Source organism: Papilio xuthus, unplaced genomic scaffold (genome assembly GCF_000836235.2).
Source record: "Papilio xuthus unplaced genomic scaffold, Pxut_1.1 DF826923.1, whole genome shotgun sequence".
Classification (NCBI taxonomy): domain Eukaryota; kingdom Metazoa; phylum Arthropoda; class Insecta; order Lepidoptera; family Papilionidae; genus Papilio; species Papilio xuthus.
This window is the reverse complement of record NW_013531726.1, coordinates 5546719-5570769: the sequence shown is the minus strand read 5'-3', so window position 1 is coordinate 5570769 and position 24051 is coordinate 5546719. Positions and strand designations below refer to the sequence as shown.

The 24051-nt window shown below is 32.4% G+C and overlaps 1 protein-coding gene across 2 annotated transcripts; it reads left to right on the top strand.

Annotated features, from left to right (window-relative positions):
- The first annotated feature begins 1335 nt into the window (after window positions 1–1335).
- Window positions 1336–23316, top strand: NPF1 (neuropeptide F 1). Of its 2 annotated transcripts, none has more exons than XM_013318372.1 (5): window positions 1336–1411; window positions 10821–10976; window positions 19016–19135; window positions 20349–20397; window positions 22897–23316. In XM_013318372.1, the coding sequence occupies exons 2-5, from the start codon at window positions 10825–10827 to the stop codon at window positions 22939–22941; spliced, it is 366 nt and encodes a 121-aa protein (XP_013173826.1). In that variant the 5' UTR covers window positions 1336–1411; window positions 10821–10824; the 3' UTR covers window positions 22942–23316. The 2 variants fall into 2 exon arrangements, with proteins under 2 accessions (XP_013173826.1, XP_013173827.1); XM_013318373.1 differs by lacking the exon at window positions 1336–1411 and adding an exon at window positions 9689–9830.
- Window positions 23317–24051: the final 735 nt, after the last annotated feature.

Here is a 24051-nt window from a genome sequence, read left to right as displayed (position 1 = left end):
ACCCAAGACCTGCAGATAACAAATCAAGTGCTTAGCCCTGAGCCACCGACGCCTTCGGATTAGAAATACACTTTGAGATATAAATTGTATAGTCTATACAATGTATATACCATTAAGGCTATGTTGATCGAAACCGACACAAGGATATTTATTTTTAAAGTGTTGGTCACAAAGTATTCGATTTCATACATTTGTGGCTGCATACCAAATAACCTTTATAATACACTCAGCAAACTTCATCCACATTATCAGCTATATCCCCAAGAGTTTGAGCCTGAGTTTACTTACCGTGGGTTTCTGAGACCAAAACGTTTAAAACATATCTCTGTTTTGTCAAAGATAATGATGATATGTTTTATTCATAATCTAACTATTACGATTATATTTTATTTACAAGTTGTTTTTTCAGTTCATTAGTTTCCTTAGTTCAAGTATTGAAAACATTGTATTATCTGTACATTTTCTATTACTATTTATAATCTACGAGACGTAGTTTGAAATTAGTTAGTATTTGCGTTTAATATTGTCATATTTCGGATAGGTTTCCATCCTTAATCAATAGTTACAAATTCGCAGAACAGTTAACGAATTTATCGCCGTAATTAAATATAATTGGGTCAGGTATCCGTTATTTGTTGTCTCAACGAGGTTTCATCTCCATTGCTAAAACTTGGTAACTTATTCTCCATTAGATATAAGATTGTAAGATGTTAAAAATCTGAGAAGCTATTAAACTATCAAGTCACTTTTCGTATTACTTAAGCATAGGACTTAAAGTTTAACTTATTTTAAAATGAAAAATGGATACAAATAATATTTTTAAAAATACAGGATACCAGGATGGAATCTCAAAAATTATAATTTTATCAAAGGATTTTTTTTGTAGAAATTGAAATTTGTTGAACTTTTTGGTATTGTTAACTATATTGTCATATACTTATCTATTTTAATATGAATTATGTAATTATTTAAACTACGTATATATTGTCCGTTTACAATTTGAAGGTATAGCTTACTAGTTAAATAAAAAATGGTAGCATTAAAGTATTGCTAATTTCTTCTACGTCTACGACAACTCGTAGTCTTGTGGTCTACGAGGCGTAGCACTTTATTACTATTTTAGAAATGCTATTTTCAGTGAATTAACAATGAGCTAAAGTTTGTGGGCGTTAAGTTATAGTTGAAGTTATGACGCAGATCGCAGAATAATATAGCTTTATCTTTTAATTTCCTCTATAGAGTTTTAAGTTGTAAGGTACGCGTGCGTAGCTCCGCCTCTAGCCCGCCCAACGCTGCCTATAAATGCTGCGGCCGTTGTCGACCAGGCCACTAACACTTGTTGCACTTTCGCGCGCCCTAACTTCAAGCAAGTTGAGAACTTTCGAGCGGTCCCGCAGTCGAGATATCTGTGGTAAGTAATATGTGATTCGTGATTTCCTGGTCTCATTTCATTTTTTTTTTATCTTCGATTCGATAATTTTTATTTTTTTGATAAATTAGAATTTTCCGTTGATTTTTAGTAAAACAGTTTAATTACATTATTCTTCTAATTTAATTATTTAATTCTTATAATTCTAAAACAAAAGGAATTCAAATTAAATTTTTAGGTAGTTGTTACGAATTTAATTTTTATAAAATAAAATACTTGAATATTTTAGGTAGTATGTAAAATTTAAAAAATAGTCAAACAAAATAAATATAATAATTTTAAATTTATTTTATTGCTAGATTTTATTTTATACAAACTAAATATATATTCCATAGTCAGAGAATATGTTCAAATATACCAATTTTAAATCTGATAATGCGTTCATAATGTTTTCTAAGTAGCTTAATTTTAATTTACCAAAATATTTCTCTATTGCAATTTTGCAATAGTTTAAAATTGCAAGTTTAATACTAGCCTTAACTTAGAAGGCTTTTTCTTCGAATATTTGCTTAATGCAAAATACCAGGTTTCAAACATAGCAGCATTAATAATTTATAACTCTACCTGATTATAAACCAATGGGAAAAACTAATATTCGTGTTATTAGAAGCTACGAAATTTGCTCAATAAATTCCCTATAGAGGTACAGGAATGCTTTCGCCTTTGAATATAATTTTGAAACATTAAAATTACATAATATGAGAAAATTTTAGTATAAATCGAAAGAAAAACAAATTCAGGAAGTTTATTTTAATGCAGCTACTTCAAAAATATAGACGATTCTAATTTTTTGACTAGATCTTATGATAGGTTGCTAGTATCAATTTGATACCATAGACCAAGATCTTTGTTTCCATCTAAACATCATCAAAAAGATTGTGACAATCTAAAATGTATTACAGAACTAAACAAAACGGTACTAATAACATTTACACTAGCTTTTCTCCGCGACTCAGTTTGCTTGGCATTAAAAAAACTCAAGTAGCCTGTGTTCTAGGGTGGTGCGCTCTACATTTATGACATATCACAGCGAGATCCCTGCGGCCGTTCTGCATACTTTCTAACAAACATCTATCCAATTATTCGTTTTCGTGATTATATTATATATTCGTGACTCGTGATTTCGTATACTAAACTGATATATAAACACGGCTAAACACTCACGTACATACGTCCGGTGGCGGCACCGACTAGTTTTGAGTTCAGTTTAAACATCTATCCATCCATCCATCCATCCAAACATTCGCATTTAGAATATTAGTAAGAATAATATTAATGACATTTTTATATTTAAAAATTTATATAAATTTACTAACTTTTATTTCACACGTACTTTATTTCTACGACTATATTTCAGTGGCACTAAATGATTCGTATCTTCAATTCAAAGGAGGTTGTATTATTCGAATTAAATATTATACAATATAAATTTAAGCGTATTTTCGTGTTCTTGGCTTCCTAAAAGTTTAAATTCTGTTTTAAAACGAACTTCCTGAAACGGGAAGCGATTCTGACATTATTCCAGTTTAAGTATTGTTAAACTGAGTATAATTTAACAAATTCGTTTAATTTTGTCAATTTAAATAGAAAAGTTTACTAACTGTAGATTGTTAGCAAAATTGACTTGAAACCTGATATTAAATATATTGAGACAAATCCAGTACATCAAGTCTTTTATACATTCTGTTAGAGAGATAAAATATAATTCACTTTTTTGAAAATAAATGTGTATTGTTGAATGTGAACATTAAAAACAACCAATAAAATTTTGACATTTAAAAAGTATAAATTATTTCTTTCTTTTCTATGTGGCATAACTGAAAAGTATGGAAACTCCTTGGACACATTCGGAGAGAACTCTTAAGTCGTTATATGTCAATAATTTAGTCTAATACTGTAGGTTTCCACTGTCGAAACTTAAGTAAAAACCATTTTGTCCTTCCCTTGAATCTTCTTGAAAAATAAGAGATTGAGAGACAAGGAGATAAGAAAAATTGCATTGAGAAAATGTAGTATCATTCCATCGTGCGTGTTTTAAAACAGCATACGATTAAAGTGTTACTACTAGTAGCAGCCCGCAATTCCGTTCGCTCGGAATTAAAAAAAAAACTTCATAAGTAGCCTATGTGTTCTTCCAGACTATGTTCTACATCTGTGCTAACTTTCATCAAGATTCGATGAGCCGTTCCGGAGATACCTTCTGACATCCATCCATCCGTCCATTTAAACATTCGCATTTTTATATTAGAGCTAGCTGTCGCCCGCGACTCCGTCCGCGTTGATATATAAAAAACTTAATTAGTATAGCCCACCCATCCATCCATCCACATCACATCCATATAAACATTCGCATTTATAATATTAGTAAGTAAAAATGAACAAATAGTATCCTATGTCCGTCTCCTGGCTCTAAGCTACCAATTTTCAGCCATATGAGTAAAGCCGTTCTTGAGTTACAAATAGTGTAACTAATACGACTTTCTTTTATATATATTATATATGTTGTTGACATATAACAGTCGCACTCTGTTGAAATTAGATAAAATAATAATATTATAATGCAAAAAGTCGAGTTTCCCTTTACGCTGTCCGTTGTTATTTATAGCTTTTATCTTTACGACTAAAATACCAAACCTGATCATAACAAAAAGCTTACATTTAGTTTTACAACCGATTAGATTATATTTATTGTTGAACTAATTCGTTGCCGTGGATTCTCACTGTCAAAACATATTCCTATTGAAAAAGCACCCCACAATATATTTTTTGCACGATTGGACCGGATTGATCGGTGCAATACCACGACCACGTAGATGACAGTTGTCAAATGAAAGTAGTTCTGCGTACAGTCTGACGAGTCAGAGGCCTACTTTTAGTCCTCTTACCCTACCCACCCTTATAAGGAAAGCATGAGCATGCATGATTTTAATTTGAGAAGGAGATATATCCTCCTTTTATGCGATCCTTTTTTGAAGATTAAAGTTAAGCAGCTCAGCTGCAGAACCGTCGCCATTTTGGCAAATAGAAGTGGGGGCTTGCTAATTTTCATCCTTTTGCTATTAAAAAAATCCTATCGTTCTTTTTATAAAAAATAGAGATAACAAAATATTTTGTTTAATCGACTGTGGAATCTCATAGTTAGTGTCATGTGTAAAACTTAACAAGTTTGCTATTAAAATGCGTTAAACAAATATATAATAATCGTATTAACATCGGTAAACAAGTGCTCGGTGATATTGCAATGTACTTGACTGGTAGAAATGGCGTTAAAATAATAGTATCGAAAATTCTATTGAAACTATCGATATATCAAGTGTGGTAAATATTGGATCACGATGTGTGATATTTTTGTTTCAAACACTAGTCTACATGTTTGCATTCGTATTTGAAGCGATCCGTGTTTTTTTTCGTTCTCTTTTTAAATTTCATATTTTTTTTTTATTAATAAATACGGTTAATCTAAAAGTGGCCGTTTAAATGCTTATATCACTTAACTACTAATTAGAAAATTTTTGATCAAGATTTATGCAGCCGTTCTGGAAATACTTGACACATATATTTGAATTTCCTCTCAGATATGTGCAGGCATCACGATGTTTTCCTTCACCGTAAGATCGTCGGATAAATGTACATATAAAAATCGAAAATCGAATAACACATTGGTACATGGCGGGATTCGAACCTAGGAACTGCACAAGTCAAGTGCTTGACCCCTGAGCTACCGATACTAGACTTAGACATTAGACAAACTAGTAAATATCTATTAGTATTTCTTTCATAATGAATTGTTGTTGTCATATTTTTCATATGACAACAACAATTCAAAAACCTTAGGATATGATATAATAATTAAATTCCATTTCAACACAAAGTTCATACAATATAATCTGTGCTGATTTGGCGTAAGTAATAAGGGAATAGAGTTCCCGTATTGAAATAGTTTGGTTCGTTAAATACATTACAAATGAATGGAACCACTCTAGTCTTTACTGTGTGTACGAAAAGAGGGTTATACTCGACCAGGAATATAAGCAGAGAGCAAAATGTTTATAAAATCTTATTCGTAATTTATATTAGGTAAAGGATTTTTTTTTGTATTTAAAAGGAATTATTTAAAGACAAAGTTCTCTTTCTACAAAAAAAAAAAATATTCAAACAGTGAAAACTAACTCAAAAAATAAACTTGGTATTAGTAAAAGAAAGAAATACGAATATGTTATAATTCGTATAAGTAAATCGTAAAAACTATTTAATATAGTGTTTTAAAAATCATTTACAAGGATAAGAAAAAAAATATTTGTTAAATGTTTTGCAGTGTCACATTATGTTGTTTAACTCAATTTTAATTATTTACCTTTCCCAATATGAAATGATAATGTTTTTGTCAGAACTATTTAATGTTCCCGTATGTGATTTGGTTTTGAGTGAATTCTGATTTAACTATGACGTACGTAATCTCGCAGGACATGAAATATTTCTGAAAAGAATCCGATTTTTCCATTCGTAATGTCGCAAAAAAACAATACATTCCCCTCAAACTACGTGCCCTTAATGCCCTTAGGGATCTTATACAATTTTTACTATTATAATAGCGTCTTACATAACAGTATCCTTTTTTATTTTCAGTTATCCTGAAGCTATAAAACTAATCTTGTATTTAATAAAAAGCTTCTTAAATGCAAAGCTACGTTTTATATGAAAAACAAGATTAAGTCTAATATTAATTTATGTTTTACATTATGCCAATACAGTAGGACAGTAGCGTTGAACATCAGCACTGGCATACATCTTGAGTAATGTTAACCATGCCAGTACAACCGTACAGTCAGCTTCACAAATATGTATACACTTAAAAATGTAGAAACTTGTAAAGGCGTTCGGTTTCAAAAATACGTATAAGCATTAATTCGTTAATAAAATGTAATGATAATCGGAAGCATAAGAACAAATGCATGTATATATATTTGGAATCGAAAGCGTATACTAGATTTTAAAGCTTTATAAATGTATACATATTAATGTAGCTGACTGTACTAATATAATGTGTCTGAATGATGGTACTGGCTAGCTTTGTAGATAATAAACAAGTCACCGTACTACATGCATACATGCTTTTAACTTTCTAGCAAATCACTATTACATTTTGTGTAATGCTGAATTGCCTGTTGAGGTTTTAAGGAATGGTTATTCCAAAAAGAGTATTAGTCAATTGTTTAAGTTAGTAAGAATAAGAATTAAATTAAATATGAGATAGAAAAAATAAAAAGACTTTTTAAGTACTCTTCTATAGAAAAATGCTACAGTAAAATATTTAAAGGTTACAATTTCTATACAATAAAAATGAAACATTAATGTTAAAGTAATCAAACGAATAATTCTTTTGTAAGAGACTAAAAAAATAAAATTCATAAAGAAATAAAATACGTTTCGGTTCAAGTTCGTGAATAAAATTCGTATAATAAAGTTGAAATTTTATAAATACGTTTATGATTCCTTTGTACCAATATACCTGTTAATATTACAACAAAGATAAAGGTCGGTACGCGAATTAAACACTGTTCAAATAATGTATAACAAAGAAATAATATCCAAAAATATAACATTTGAATTTCCTAAACATCCGTGTCCGTATTTTAGAATGTTTAAATATAAATTGGTATTATATGTACATTTAAACGTATACGAGTTAGCTAATATTACAGCTATTCGTAATGTTTGTGAGATAAATTAAAAATAAAACGTACAATATCTTAGTCCATTCTAAAAGTGTTTTACTAAGAACAAAATTTTACTTTGTCTATGGTTGAGAGTTCTTAATGGAATTCGGTATACTCTACATCATCAATTTAAATGTCTTGTAGCCATGAATTATCATTGCCGTAACATCCATATAAAGCATACACTTTTCTCTCTTTTACCAAATAAAATGAGAGGGACGATTATGCTTTTGTACATGTCTTTCGACAGTGTAGACTCATAGGTCAAGCATGGTGCCATCGGAGATCCCAGAGTCCCCCAGAGACACCAGTTTTCGTTGTTAAAACCCCATATAAACTTGTTTTCCCCCAGGAGTATGGTATCTTTGTATTTCCCCCGATACCAAAAAAGTCAAGCACGTCGTGGAATAAAAGACTTTTCGTTTGAATTCCGCTGTTCAGTGTAAAACTTTTCAACTATTGGCGCTTCAGTGGTCTTTTAAAGCTGACTTTTTTTCTATCAGTTTGCTGTAGGGATGGCCGTATCAATGGCGTATCAATTGTTTGAGTTGAGGATCCGTTGAGTTTGCGTTGAGATTATATTTCTCATCAATGGACTCAACTTTGTCGTACACAATGTAAAGATTCAAACTATTTACGATAAGATCCAACAACTTTTTTGTTTCTTTTTCAACTTGTGAAGCTTATAAATATGCCAGTCTTCTGTTTAATAAAGCGTGTGAATTTAAGCTTTATCTTACTAATATTATAAATACGAATTTTGAATTTAAATGGATGGATGGATGGATGTTAGCTTGAAATTTTGCACAGATGTAGAACATAGTTGGAAGAATACATAGGCTAATCATTAAGTTTTTTTTACTGCGCGCAGACGGAGTCGCGGGCGACAGCTAATACAAATAAGACTTGGTAACTAACCCTAATTACTCTGAATATTTTTGGTAACCTAAAAAGTCTATTAGTTGATTTTGTACTTAATCTACACTTAGGCCCTCCCTTATTAATCATTATTGACTCAAATTGGCAGTACATCAATCGAATTTCTACTGCTGAAACAAAGACTATGTCTTGCAACATAGATGTTTACAGTGAAAATTTACGGCTATGGATTCACTTGCGAGATTTTTATTAGTCTTAAGATTCGAAGAAATAAACCATTCTTTGCAATTAAATATGGCGTAACATAGTTCCGATTCGTTGTCTTTAACTTTTGAATTTCGAATAGAATCTAACAAAGGTTATTCGTTTATTTTTAAAGGCCTTTACATATCGAACTTCCTGGTTTTTCATTCTGTTATTCGAAACCTTTGTTTGAAAACATCGAACTCGATAGATTGAAAGAAAAACATTGATTTTGATTTATTCACAATCCTTTGCTCTAGTTTCAGTTATTTTTAGTGAATATCGAAAACTGTTCAATTGATTTCAAAACTATGAAAGCATGAAATAACTTTTAATAAAATAACGTTAGTTTAAAAATCTATGGATTGATTCTTATTGCTTGTTATAGCAATAATAAATTAATATTTTTTATCTGTGCCCGTAGTCATGAGTGGTAGTGTAAGCTAAATGTTGATCATCAGCTCACTATATGTCCCCACGCTGAGGGGCTCGGAGCCTTCCCCAAGTTAGGGGTGACTAGGTCTTAGTCAACCATGCTGACCCAGTGTGAGTTGGTTGACAAAACTAAATGTTATCTGTGATGAATTTCTAATCGAAATGTATAAAAGTACTGGCTGTTTTCCGCGACTAAGTCCGCGTGGGATTAAAAAAACTTAATTAGTAGCCTATGTGTTCTTCCAGATTATGTTCTACATCTATGTCGAATGTTTACTAAAAGCATTCTATTAAAATGTATAATTTTATATTACCCTATGGCAGACACGATACATCTTTCGAAAAATAGATGTCTTGGTAATATAACAGAATACTACGAAATGAGAATAGTTTAACGACATTTACGCAGACTGGTTGATATAAATTGCCGTTTAATCCATTCATATGAGCGTTTGCAATAAAATTGTAGCTGGCCCACGTTTCCCGTACGTGGAGAGGAATGTGTTACCTTTTTCACGCTTAGATGTTATTACTCTAGACGTGACGTCACACGGCAACTATTATGTGACCGTCTTTGTGATATTCCCCTTTATGCAAATAAAATACGTGTCTTCTTATTTTCATATTAACTATCGGCAAAACAATTATGTTACTAATGTTATATGCGAATATTGGATAGATGGATGGATAGATGTTTGATAGAAGATATCTCTAGAAAGGCTGCATGTAACCTGCTGCTATTTAGCACAGATTTAGAATGTAATCTGGAAGAACACAATTCAGTTATTTTTATGATTACGCGCGAAATCGCGCGTTCACAAAACATTAAAAGCTTATAATTTTTTAATAGTCGGCGTTACAAATTAAATAGTTACTTAAAAAGGTTACACATGTGCCTTTTTGACTTTTTCTTTTTTTGTCTATATATCAAATTAATATAAAAAGTTGGCGGCACTGTGCGTCACATTTGACTGTCATCCGTCATTCCGTCAACATGTTATTTTGGATAATCGATTATATAGAAATAAAATATTTTAATATCGTGGTTAAAATAGCATAGGATAAGATTGCTATTTTTGGTCAGAATGATTTAAAATAATGCTTCTTTTTTAATTTGTTATTAAAAGGTGAGTTTTCATAAATTTATGTAAAACTAGCTGTCGCCCTCGAGTCCGAACGCACGGAAAAATAATTAAATAGTAGCCGATTATCAGACCTACTCAATATGCATATAAAATTTCATAAATATCGGACAAACCGTTTTGTCAAATATGGTAACTAACATTGTGACACGAGAATTTTACATACGCTTATTATATAATACATACATAGGAATTAAATCACGTTGAAAAAACAGCGAAGTAGTGGGAGAATTGATAAAATACTATTACCATTATTTTCTTGGAAACAACGAAAGAAAATACGAAGAAACTTTTTTTTCAATTTAATTAGTATCGAAGCGAAAATACTTTCTCGAATAAGGGAAGTGAAAGGAATTTTAAATAAAAAATGTTTTGCTATTCCAAAACGTTGATTATCTTGTTTATTTAAAAACTTTACTTTTTAATTAACATTGTTGAATTTTGTATCTAAATTTGTTAAGAATTTGATCCCACGTGAATCATTAAAGAACAAAAATATCTTAAAGAAAAATACTTTATTCTGGAAATTACGGATTTAGACGGAATTCTGAATTTAGAGTCAATTAGATAGGTGCTAAATTTAATCAACATTTGCGATTTGAAGACGACCCTACTCGTTTAAATGAGTTAAGTTATGCGTCCATTGGCCCGCGCCGGACGCACGCACTCACGGTCCGCAACAGATTGTTTGTTGATAAACGCAGCGCCATGCAAAATCATACAAAGCAAACTAAAATGCTTTGCGGGCCGTGCATGCAGTGCGTCCGGCACGGACCAATGTACATTGGCCTTTAACATAAAGTTAAAACCTGATTAGTTTTACTTCTATATTAGATGATCTTCGTCTTCGTCGTCACTATCACGAATCGTGGGTTTTCACTGCCGAAAAACTTGTATAATAACAGATTGTTTATGCCGTACGATATATAAAATTGACAGAGGATATTTATTAAACTTATAGGTAATTTTTAACAGAATCATGCTGAGCAAGAAGATGATCGTCGCTGTTGCCGTGGTGTTGGCTGTGATCTGCCTCGCCGAGGCGCGTGAAGAGGGTCCCCACGATATGGCAGACGCACTCCGCATGCTGCAGGAACTCGACCGCTACTACACGCAGGCTGCTAGACCAAGGTACGTGTATACTTAATTGCAAAATTATTGTCCCTTCAAGAAAAAAAAGGTAGGTTTGATTTGAACTTTTAGAACATGAAAAAATATTTTCTCCAGATAATATTATCTTGACATTATAAAAGACCACAATACAATTGGACCCATACAATAATGTCACAAAGGTGTGTAGTGTCGTATATTATTTAATTGTGTTGATTTACTTTTTCTCGGTAATTCACAGTTGTAGAATAGCTAAAAACTTTAATGTAACTTTAAATTAAACAACTAGAAATCTTTTAAACCCTATTAGATTGAAATTTACTAGAGTTTCTCTGCTCTTTATTAACCTGTGCAGAATTTCTTACAAACATAACCAAAATGAAATACTAAATAACTCTGTAATAGATAAAAATAGTTAATATTCCCGATGCTCCGCAAAGCTGTGAACATTTAGGGCTTATGTAGGCAATGTCTGAAGATATATTATGTTAGTGTTGCGCAGGTATGTTCAATTTAGATGTTACGTATACCAATATTCCATCTCCATATTTTACCATTTGCAAATTACTCTTGTCTTCTCTTTGATAAATTATTCTCGAGAGATGAATTACTTTTGTATCCCATTATTTTTGGTCTTTTGTGTATTCATTTATTAATTTTGAAAGATGATTTTTTTTAAGAAAATTATTTTATTGTGAAATAAAATACTGGCCACATCTAGTCCATATAAAAATTACGATAAGTGAAAAAAGCGTTTTTATGGATGAATTCAAACGATTAATTTTATATTGGGTCACTAAATCGTATATTTACGCTGATTTAATCTAATCGTAAACGAGCCACTGTAGGTTTCTGAAACCAAAATTCCCTTTAAAACATATTGTTATCTTTATTTTTTCAATTGACAGTGATAACAAATTTTGACCTAATGCAAAAAATTATTAATATTTACACTTTTTTATTATCGTACTTTAAAACAGTTAAGTAATTTTCAGTATTATTGATTCTATATTAGGTAATATAAATAAGTTAAAGATGTACGGCAAAAGAAATTTGCAGATAAAAGGAATTACAAGATATATTTTTTTTAATATTTTCTGTGCGGCGACATTAGAAAGAACTTAAGGCGACGTAGGCGTTATATCAAGAAGAGTAGATTGCTCTCACTGATAATGGCGTTTGGATGGTCGCCAATATTCAAGTATAATAATAAGATACAAATTTCACACCCAACCTTGTATATAAAAGATTTATTATAATATCATAGGAAGTAATTATCTTTTTTTATATCATAAGGTAGCAAACGAGCGAGCGGCCACCTGAAATCGTTGAAATAGCAAAGTAACCTTTCCCCATAGACATACGCAATTGCATATGCGTTGCCTACCTTTAATCGACGGAGGAGAGGATGCAAAGAAAAAAAAATTCTTCCCTTTCCATGTATCCTCTCAACCGGGAAGTCCACTTCCGCTTCCCATCCTTTCCTCTTAAGAAAAAGGGTGGGAAGGGAAAGAGGATTAAATTAGGCCTCCGGGATGCCCACTTCCGCTTGACGCCTGTCTTCTGTGTGATCGTGGTATTTCACCGGGCGAGTCGGGACAATTCGTACGAAGATGTTAAAGCGGGCTCTACCAATGTTAAATCTTATCTTACATTTACAGTATGTATTTTAGTATCTGTATATTACGTATAATTTATAGTTGCGATTGATTTCTCATCAATAGATTCTGTATGACGAAATAAATACAAATTTTATCAGTTTTTATAATAGAAGATATTTGCAACAGTAATTAGACTATTTTTTTAGGTATATTGAACTTTTTTACCCATCGTTGAGAATTGTAAGTGCATCATTAATAAATATCTAGAATTTTACGTACATAGACCTACGTACGTGGCTTGTGAAAGTACCAACACCCCGAAGCGACTCTATAACGAAACAATGACGTTGCTTATTGAAACTTATATCTATACATTTTTGAAGTTTCCTAGGTACTCTAGTTGTTTCTTCTTCGATCCAATTATCGCGTGACTATAATACGTCTTGTTATTGTGCATTCATCACACGTTACCGTGTACAAAGGTGGGCAGATGTTTCGTAATTTTCACGTACCCGTTCCTATTACGTCCTACATGGCCGACAGGTCAACAGACAAGATAAGACCCGACGTCACGAGCAAGATTACACCGCTAGAGTTGAATCGTAAACGTCCCACCGTATGACTTGCAGTTGTAAAAATAATTTCTACACGTTTCTAATTGGTTACTTGAATTCAATATTAACGTTTTATTTGATACTTTTATATAATTGTTTAATTATATTGGTATAACTTCGGTTCGATGTGTGCATTACTAGACGTAACTATGTCTAGGGTTGCCAGGTCGCCAAACCAGACAGACTAGTCAGTTTGGCCGGACATTTCTGTAGAAAACCCAGACGCTATACATTATTGAGGATTTTGTTTTAGTATTAAGTACGACACTCTCGTTTGCGAAATGTAAAAAGCCTAACAAAAGCCGGACACCGTTTATTTTGGCCGGACACGTAATCAAAACAATTGTTTTTGTCCGGCTTTTTCCGGACGTCTCGCAACGCATACTGCGCATATTATCTTTATTATGTTACAATATTAACTACGGTATGTTATCTTCTCATATTTCAAAAATATTTTAAGAGAAAAATAAAGTTAGATCTAACATTTCTTTTTTTAAATAGTATTGGAATGACTATATCACAAAGTAAACATAGTTTGTAAAAACTTTTCTACAAACATGATTCGATTTCGTTTGTATCAAACAAAAAGCTTACAAACGCGAGTGTAATAAAAGTTTGCCATGTTAAACTGTTTAACGCTAATGCAATGTTCAAAGGGGAAGACAGTTATGTCGGGCCACCAGCCAACTTCGCAACTCGTTACGTGCCTTGACATATTTCTTATTTCAGTTTGATGTAACTGTAACAAGCATTCTGTTTGTTTGTCTGTACTAATATTATAAAGATTTTGCTTGTTGGTTTCAAATCGAATGTCGTCAATGTAAGACTCTAATGAGGATATAGATTCTATCTTAAGTTAGTCTGGGCTAAGCCTTATCGTATTGGCCCAGTGCGATTTGTTTCGAATAAATTCGATCAACTAGTTAAACGAAAAAAGTTACTATTATTCTGTTTATCTTATGGTAAGTTTTCACTGGTTTTTAAAAGAGAATAAGATGACGATTCTTACAGTGGAAACCTACTGTTAAAGTTTTGAATCTTGAAAATTAAATGATTCGTTCTCGGGAATAATATCACGTTGCACTTTTGCATTCAAAAAGCATTGTTCGGATAATGCTGCAACAGTGGAACTAACTTTTAAAAGATTTGTACGTGATAAGATTTAAAAAATTGATATTATGCAAGTAATAAAAGTAGCGATTTAATACTGTGATGATTTATTCATAAGTTCAAAACGTTTATAAACTCTTGCTTTATAACTGGATTTTTCGCTTTATTTCTAATAGGACTATAGTCGATGTTGGATACAATTTAAAAAACCTATATTTAGGTACTGATAGGAACATAATCCGACACTATGCCGATGTATCGGTGCAACACTAGCCTTATTAAAATATCAACGTTTATGTCTCCTCACAAATCAATCTGACACTTGACTTGGTAACAAAAGCGCGCCATTCTCACCAAATGATTCTTACTAATTAACGCCTAAAAGTACAAATGTCTAAAATGGATTAATTTAATCAATTATTAATCAGCCTTTATTATTCTTTGAGCCTTTTCATCAATGCTTTAAATATCAGGTACGTATTTTTAGACATTATTAGTTAGAATCATTTGACGCGAATCACGTACTTTCATTACAAAGTTCAGTGTCAAAATGAATAGTTTGGGGATACAAACGTCGACATTTTAGTAAGGCTAGTTGAGTCAATACACTGGCTCATTTTCTCCTTCTTCCTAACAGTATAAAGGTAGGTATGTAAGTACTAGAAAAATCTCGGAACTTGACTTAAATAATGATTAAAGTATTATTTTATTTCGTTTTTGTAACAAGATTACACATTAATGAAATGAAATCCCCACCGACTTACCGTCGCCAGTCGCGTAATAATGAAAGACCAAACGAACTTATGCAAACACTTTGTCAACTTTAAGCATTTTTAACGGGCTTTTTAAATTATAGAAAAAGTGAAAATTCAATTTTGTCTGCTTTGAGAACGTTTCTTTTGAGACAAGCATCTGGTAAAATTGATGAAGAATATTATTATTTATGCATTTTTGAAATTAAACTATTGTTTTTGAAAAAAATTTAAGCCATACATTGATTTTTACTTATTGTCGAAGATGAGCTGCTATTCCCAAGAATGATTCATAGGATTTTTATAAAAATAATTTAGTTATTCACAATACATTATTTAAGCTAAAATACAATTTTATTTTAACAAAGAATTTACTATTGTAACAATATTTCATTTGTTAAAATTTAATCGACTATAAAAATCAGGGAGAAAGAAAATTATACTCGACAATATAAGTAACCTTAGTATATAAGTATATACATTTACATATAACAGAATCTATTTCTTTTGTTAGATACGATATTTATTGAGAAAATGTTTTTCATTTATCTAGAAATTAATCATTAGTACAGTTACTGTGATATTTATTTTATTTGTTGCTTCATAAAATTTAAAATCATATTAGAGATTATATTAACTTTATTTTTATTTCTAAGGAAAGTAAAGATAGGGAGCCTTTTAAATGTCTTCAATTTTAATTCTTTATTCCTACACAACGCATAAGACTGTACAAAGTATAAGATAGGAATATACTTTTCCTATGAAATTTTATTTAAAGAATAGCTGTCGCCCGCGACTCTGCCCGCACACAATTAAAATAAATACTTAAACCATTAGTGCATAACGTTCGATAAATCGGACGCCAATAAAATTGTTATTTTAGGAGTTATATATATTTTACTAACCGTTTATTTTTTAAACAATAGTGTATATATATTTGAAGTGGTAATACTGTTGGTATGACATTCCGGGAAGCGATCTATCGGACGGGCTATAAAATCTAAACTTTCATATTGATTAAATATTTTATATAATTTAATGGTCAAATACACTCGAAATGAAAATATATTAAAGTAATTATAATGAAAAAGGCGTTAATAAACTTTATGCACTAATTTTAATAAGTAGCCTAGTAAGAAACAGTTCCAGACTATCTTCTACATCTATATACCATCTAAACATTCGTATTTGTGATACAAGTAAGCTTTACTAAACGTAATATCTTTGTATATTACAATTTTGGTGTAGACAGTGAATCGGTTCATACAATCGATATTAATTAGGGTACGGACATAAACCGCTGGGCCAGCGGTCTGTGTATCCAATACCTTATTGTTTAGACTAGTCAGCGAATATATATGCAAATAAATGAGTACGGAACGTGTGTGGGTGCTCTTACAATTTACGAAGTAAAGAGAAATTATTTTTGGAGATGGATAAAATAATCTAAATATAAGAAAATAATATCATTGAACTTTTATAAGTATAGAAGATCAAACTTATAAATAACTAAATGTCACCAGCGATTCTGTCCACGCGGAATTAAAAAAAACTTAGTAGCCTATGTTCTTCACAGTTATGTTCTACATCTATACTGAATTTCAGCGAGATCCATGCAATCGTTCCATACATACCTTCTAACAGACATCCATCCATTCAAACATTCGAATTTTAAGATTACTGTTAAACCGTAGTAATTTAAATAGGTATATAAATTGTTAATCACATTATTTTTACTTGATATTAAATTAATGTTTTTTGCTACCTATACGCAATGCACGTCCAGACCATTTTAACCTTGTTGCTATAACAAATTATAATCGCTTGTACAAACTTTCAAGAATAACGTAATAATACTGTAGAATGCTAGATGTTAAGGATGCAAAACTTTTACTTGGTAAATAATAATAACATCGTCATCATCATCATACTCAGCCTAAACTTGTCCACTGCTGGACGTAGGCCTCCCCCATCGATTGCCACAATGCCCGGTCCTGTGCCGCCCGCATCCAGTGCACTGCCGCAACATTGATCAGGTCATAATAATAAAAATTACACATAATTGTAGTTAGAAGTGTAGAGCGTAATTTTATTTACATTCCAATTCTGATACTGAATATATTGTGACAATGTCCTCTTCACATTGTTAAACAAACCACTTCAACGGTATTACGCTCGCCTGCATCGACTAATGAGTTGCCGTACTGCCCTAATTATTGCCTATTAACGATGCGTTATGCTATTTGTGGACTGTTAATGGGTATCAAGCTTTGTATTACGTAGGATGGGATATGTTATTTTTGGCTGAAAATAATCTTTTTTGTGGTTGTATTTATGTGTATTTCAATGTAACTGCGTGTATATAAACCGAATTTAATTATCAGGTCATTCTGTTCGTATTGATAGGAGTGTGATAGGTATAGTTAGGTTTGTTTAAATGAAAAATCTTTGATAGTAGTGATTAGAAAATTGCAAATCACCAATGATAGAAATTAATGACAGGACATTGGGATGATTGTGTTGGGAGTTGGAAAGAAATGGTTTGGAACGGACGTCCGGACGGAGAAATGGACGTTCGTGGCTCTGGGTTTAAGCAATCTGCAGATCCTGGGTTCGAATTTCACCATAAGCCAATGTGATTTTCGATTATCGATTTACATATGTACAGTTATCCGACGTTTTTACGATGAAGGAAAACATCGTGACACCTGCACATATACGCGAATAAATTCAAAGATATGTGTGAAGTTAACCAACCTGCATTGGATAGACTGTGGCCTAATCATCCTCCTCCGAGCTCCTCAGTGGAGATTTATAGAGAGCTGATGATTATATAAATCAATTCTTAAACAACGTTAAAGAATAAACGTATTATAAAATAGAGTTATAGCTAGATAACATAGATAACCTACACGCCTTCAAATTTATTTAGTTGAATGTTCGTAATTTGTCGTTTAGTTACAAAATGTTTGATCGTTGTCCTCTTCCCTTTAAATTAGTATACTAGATAATGTTATCACACGTTATACTGACACACTCAAAGACCGTTTAGATTAGATTATTGTAAAACAAACGGTGCTAAACTAATTACGCTTTATATTAAACGTTGACAAACAAGTCAACGTCAATATGATAAACTAATTTTAAAGGTGACTCCAAACTTAATTAGTAGCTTCGCTCTCTGATCCCTCTGAATACATTAAAACTGAATTCTTTGCGATAAAAATTTATAGGTAACAATTAACGTACTTTCAAGTTTTTAATTAAATAATTCGTGACAGCAAATAAATGTGTATTTGATCAGAATTTTCATTGAATTTGAAATGGTGTTCTTTTTATTTCTTAATTATTATTTTTAAGATAATTTAGTAGAACAAATGTATAATATTATGTCGGTCTATACAGTAGAGTTTTTAAATGCGACGTTTTTATCGCGTAGTATTCTATTTTAAGCTTTGGATGAAGGATATAATAGTGATTTTAAAACATTCATCACTAGAGACTCGCCAATGCCGAGTTTTAACGCGCCGTAAAAAAAAGCTTCTATGTAAATGCGCTCTTACAGTTTTGTGTTTGATTATTATCCACTATTAACCACTATGGACGATATATGTAGTGAATATACATCAGTAAATTCATTTGTTTGTCAATGTGTCAGCTTTCTACATTGATGGATTAAATTGAAGCGCGGTGAATAATTTAGATGCGCACCGAATTTGGTACTACATCGTGTTGACAACTGTAATCAATAAATATTTCTTATTTTATTCTGATTTATTTAGTTAGGTATGTGAAGTAATAAAAAGACGTAAAAGCTACAATGTTACAAGAAATATTCGCTTCAATGGTCAAATTATGTATTAAAGAACTTTTTATCTGAATCGTGCGATATTTACGTTGCCACAACGTATCTTGGTCGTGTCCAACTTTGATATATCGAAGCGTAGTGATGTGATATGTTATATCATTATCGATATTGGCAGGATTGACCGCCGCGACGTCGCGGACGGGGATCGCGTCGACCCAGACTTGTTAGATCGCGCGGTGCGGCTACTGCAGCTGCAGAATCTAGACCGCATTTACTCCTACCACACCCGACCAAGGTACGATCGATGTATGCCCATCCCTACTCCCTTAGTATCGATATCGCGACGCACGTAACTCCCGCATGAAGTTCTCTGTACCTTTTTCTTGATGTTAGATCTTTGTACAATACTGTTAAACTGTGTATGCGTTTTACTTTGATAAATAATCGTTATTTGAAATAATTTATTAATAATTACGCGTTTAACGTTTCTTGGATTTTAAAAACGATATTTAAGTGCATGTTAATGAAGTGTTCCAGAGAAAAAAAACTTTTTATTTTATAGAATCTGTCGATTTAAATGAGGTATTAAAAATATTTCTAGTTCAAGGCATTTAGGATTCAAATTGAATTGTTAAGTTACATTGTAATTACGATCGATCTAAGTAAAGCTTATGTTTTCTTCTCACAAGGTTTTTGTTCGCGAGCCATCTAATTTATTCCATATCAATTGGTTGAAGAGTTTTTATAAAAAGTTTAATGGTTTTTAATTTAAGCTAGAACAAACGATTTTCTTACTCACGTTATTAATATATAGAAGACAAAATCTATACCAATTAATTAAGGTGGTTTTTACTATCATAGCAATTTTACGATTGGCATTTTAGTAATTATTTGTATATCAGTGTTCAAAGTACAGTCGTCAAAGTTCCTAATTTTATGACTCAAAGCATAAAATAAAATACGACATTGTTCTACGGCAATTATCTTAGAGTCACAATTATTAAAAGCGTCAATAGCCTAATGGTTAAGGGTACGGATTTCCGTTCGCGAGGTCGGGGATTTGAATCCCGCCATTCGACTATTGTCGTAAACCATATACTATCACAAGCCTAGAACTTAGTTGGAATGGTAAAATAAATATTAGTAAATTTACAAAAAAATCTGCTAAAATAAGAAAAAAAATCTATGTAAAAAAGACTTGATTGGAAAATAATAGGTAAATGTGTTTGATATAGCCTTAATTAAATTTGGATATTTTAATGGATCTAAGCTGTTGTCCACTTTGACTACAGACAATTATAAATTGAGTTGTATCAATGAAGATTTTGTGATACCGTGTGATGACTCGGATGGGCTCCGAGCCTCAAGGACACTATACGTCTCCACTGAGGGGACTGAGAGTAGAAGTGATGATGATGATTTGAGTTTATATTATTTTTCTTTTGTTTTATTGATTATTAATAAAAGTGTATGGCCATCACGTAACATTGTTATACTTTTGTTCACAGGTTTGGCAAGCGCTCCGAAGCCTTCACAAACTGGGCTAAGGATCAGGAAGTAAGTTGTTCTTCTAATATTATAAATGAGAATATTTAGATGGATAGATGGATGTTTGTTTGAATGTGTCTCCAGAACGGCTGGATGGATATCAGTAAAATTTCGCATAGACGTAGAACAGAGTCTGAAAGAACACATGCTACTAAGTATTTTTTTATAATTCAGCACGGACGGAATTGCGGGCGACAACTAGTAGTAGAATAAAATAAACAAGGAGTGTCACTTGATGTTCAGTATCACTACCCAAATGTTTATGTCAGTGTTACTAATAGTTTAAGATGAAGAATAAAAGACGAATAGAGAATAGGAAAGACGAGATTTTCTTTTTATGAAGCTAAATAAACAAAGGTCGCTTTCCTTTATACCTAACGTTTCCATAAAACTATAGGCTCTCGCCTTCCAAACATAAGCCTTAGTTTATCGACTAATAACAGTTTACCCCAAATCATGTTCTTTGTTAAAAACTACTTTGGTCTTTTGTTAAGAAGATTAAATGGTTCATAAAATACTTTGTTGTTATTTTATGACCGTAAACAGTAGTTTTAGTAGCTATACCAAAATAAACTTACGATAGAGTTATGAATAACTACGTTATTAATAAAATCTATACATATTGATGGAGTCTGGATTTAACTAGTTTGGATATACATATTAGTTCATGTTGTACCTTAACTTTTATCTTGTACTGAATAAGGAACAATATTTACAGTCTTAAAATAATTCAGAAAACCTTTCGAAAGAGTCTTTCTAGAAAAGTCTCTTCTCTAATTTTACATATTCCAAGTTATGCAAAATCCATTAAAAAATTCCTAAATGACGTATTGCTAAGATAATAAAAACGTATTGATTAGATCAACAGTTTTGAAAGACTTATATTGTATTATATGTGTGTCAAACTGTTTTCTATTTATCCAAATTATGCGACTAATTAAAATTGTCTCTCTCTCACTCCCTAGCTTGCTTCCCACAAGGTGGTGGGTTCAGCTTTCCCAATCCGTCTCTTACACTTTGCTCTGTCCATGACATCTTCTTCTGAAACTTGGCACTCACTCATGTCTTTGACTACATCTTTTTATCTCATTTTGGGTCTGCCTCTGGATCTGCGACCAGGGAGGGAAAGTGGTGGGCCGTGGACGAGAGCGAAAGCGTGCCCGTGGACCCGTCCCGATGCGTTGGAGGAACAGAGGGGTTTAGTGGGTATGCCTCCGCTATGGAGGAGAATCCTACATAACTACCGCGTCCCCCCGGGGCGCGGAGTATGCATAAAGCATTCCCCTCTGAAAAAAAAGGGAGGGAAAGTTGTAGTGCTAAATTACCGACGTAGTCATGCGTCCTCCTCCTCCTCCTACTACTTAAAATTGTCTATTCTGTATATTTATAAAAGCTATTATCATTTTTAATTTCATTAAATTATATATTAGCACTTTTGAAAGCTTTTATTCCATCTTGAATATTAATATTCAATTAAATAATTCATATTAATTTCTATGTTAAAATGTAGATCAGTTCTGTCATATCTTTTGCGACTTTATTAAAAACGCCTTCGTTGAATAAATATTATTTTTACTGATATTGTATAGGTAACATATTTTATATGACTAATATTGCATTGAATTTCACAATCGCAAATCCATATTGTAAAGTTCACTCGAGACTGTAAAATCGTATAATATGAAGCAGCTTTGAATATTACGGCCATATTCTCATATCGTACGTATCTTGGATTTACGTGCGTCCTTTTATGACTTCATATTGACTATTAAATGGTCTACAAGCATATTTGAAATGGTAATAATAATGGACCTACATATTAAGAAAGTAAATCCTATTGTCGCGTTCAGCTCGAAATTGAGTCTTAGTAAACATTATTGGTTTTATAATATAGTACGCTAAAACTTATGTGACAATTGTATTTTGTATGTTTATACTTTAAAAGACTCATTGCTAGAATAAGGTCGAATTCTGACGGCTGATAGAGATGTATGGAGGCAGTAGATATTGTGCCTAACCTACGTGGTGATAAGAGCAGGTTGATGATGATGATGATGACGAGACTCATTGCTAGAATGTAATCTGCGGAGTTGATGGGTACATAATTAATTTTAGACATTATTAGTTAGAATCATTTAGCGCGAATCAGCTCACTATACGTCCCCACCGTAACACGTAAGGGTGATTAGGCCATAGTCAACCACGCTGGTCAAGTGCGGGTTGGTTGACTGCACACATGTCTTCGAATTTCTTCTCAGATATCGCAATCTTCGCATCGCAAGAAAGTCGGATAAATGTACATATGTAAATCGGAAATCGGAAAACGCATTGGAACATGATGGGATTCGAACCCAGGACCTGCAGATTGCAAGTTAATTGCTTGACCCCTGAGCCACCGTCGCTCTGAGGAATCATCAGAATTTAATTAAATTAAATTTATTTATATTGCTAATGATTCACTATTATCAGTTCCTGTTCGTTTGATTAACTTGTCTCTTTTCCTTCCAGAAGCCGGACCTACCGGCGTGGTTGACTTACGCCCGGAGGAGATGAGTGCAGCGAATCAACCGGCGTCATAACTAAACATTCTATTACTATTCTATTACGTCAATCTACCGGACTCAAACGCTAACATTTAAGGGACTTGTTTTATCTTTAGATTTTTCTTATAAATAGTCGTAGATTAGATTTCAATTCATCGTTAGTGTTCTTTTATGTTCTTTTCTATTTTAATATATTTCAGTAAGAATGGCCTTGGTTATAATTTTCTTTTAAACAGTATTTAGCTACAGAAATATTCATAGACATAATTTGAATTGGAGAATAATTTTATAATCATGTTATTGTTCATATATGTTACAATATTTATTCTAAAGATTAAATGTCATTGTAATGTTATCAGTAATAAATGCAATTGAGAAAACGTAACGATAAGAACTTGTTTTATTTCAAGCATTTAATTCCAACCCTGAGTCACTTAACATCACTTAATGCCCGTAGTTTTTTTTTTATATCAGAGGGTGACAAACGAGCGAGCAGCCACCTGAAATCGCTGAAAAAGCGAGATGACCGTTGCCCATAGACATACGCAATTGCATATGCGTTGCCTACCTTTGATCGACGGAGGAGAGGAAGCGAATGAGGAAAGTCCACTTCCACTTCCCATCCTTTCCTTACAAGAAAGAGTAGGCCTCCGGGACGCACATTCATCAGACGAAACGCGGAATTGCTTCCACTTCACGCCTGTCTTCTATGTGGTCGTGGTATTTCACCGGGCGAGCAGGGCCAATTCGTGCGAAGACGTTATAGCGGGCTCTACCACTGTTAACTGTAGTGTACTATTCCTTTAATTCGCATTGAATATTGCAATCTGTATATCACTTAGTTGTTGTCTTTTTATACTACTGGTTTAAAAAAAAAAAACTACAATCGAGCGTGGATAAGCGAGAGACCAAGGGACCGAGATATTTATCTTGCTTATAGAGGTATGTGTAGAAGCCGAGTTTCACGCTTATGAAGGTCGTCCGCGACCAGACAATGACTCTCGCTTATAGATATCTCGCTTATTCAGTTTCAACTGTGTGTTCTCATATACTGTTTTGTTTTAAGTCTTCTACTTATGGGAATAAAAAAAATCTCTGTTCTTTACTTAGTATATTTATC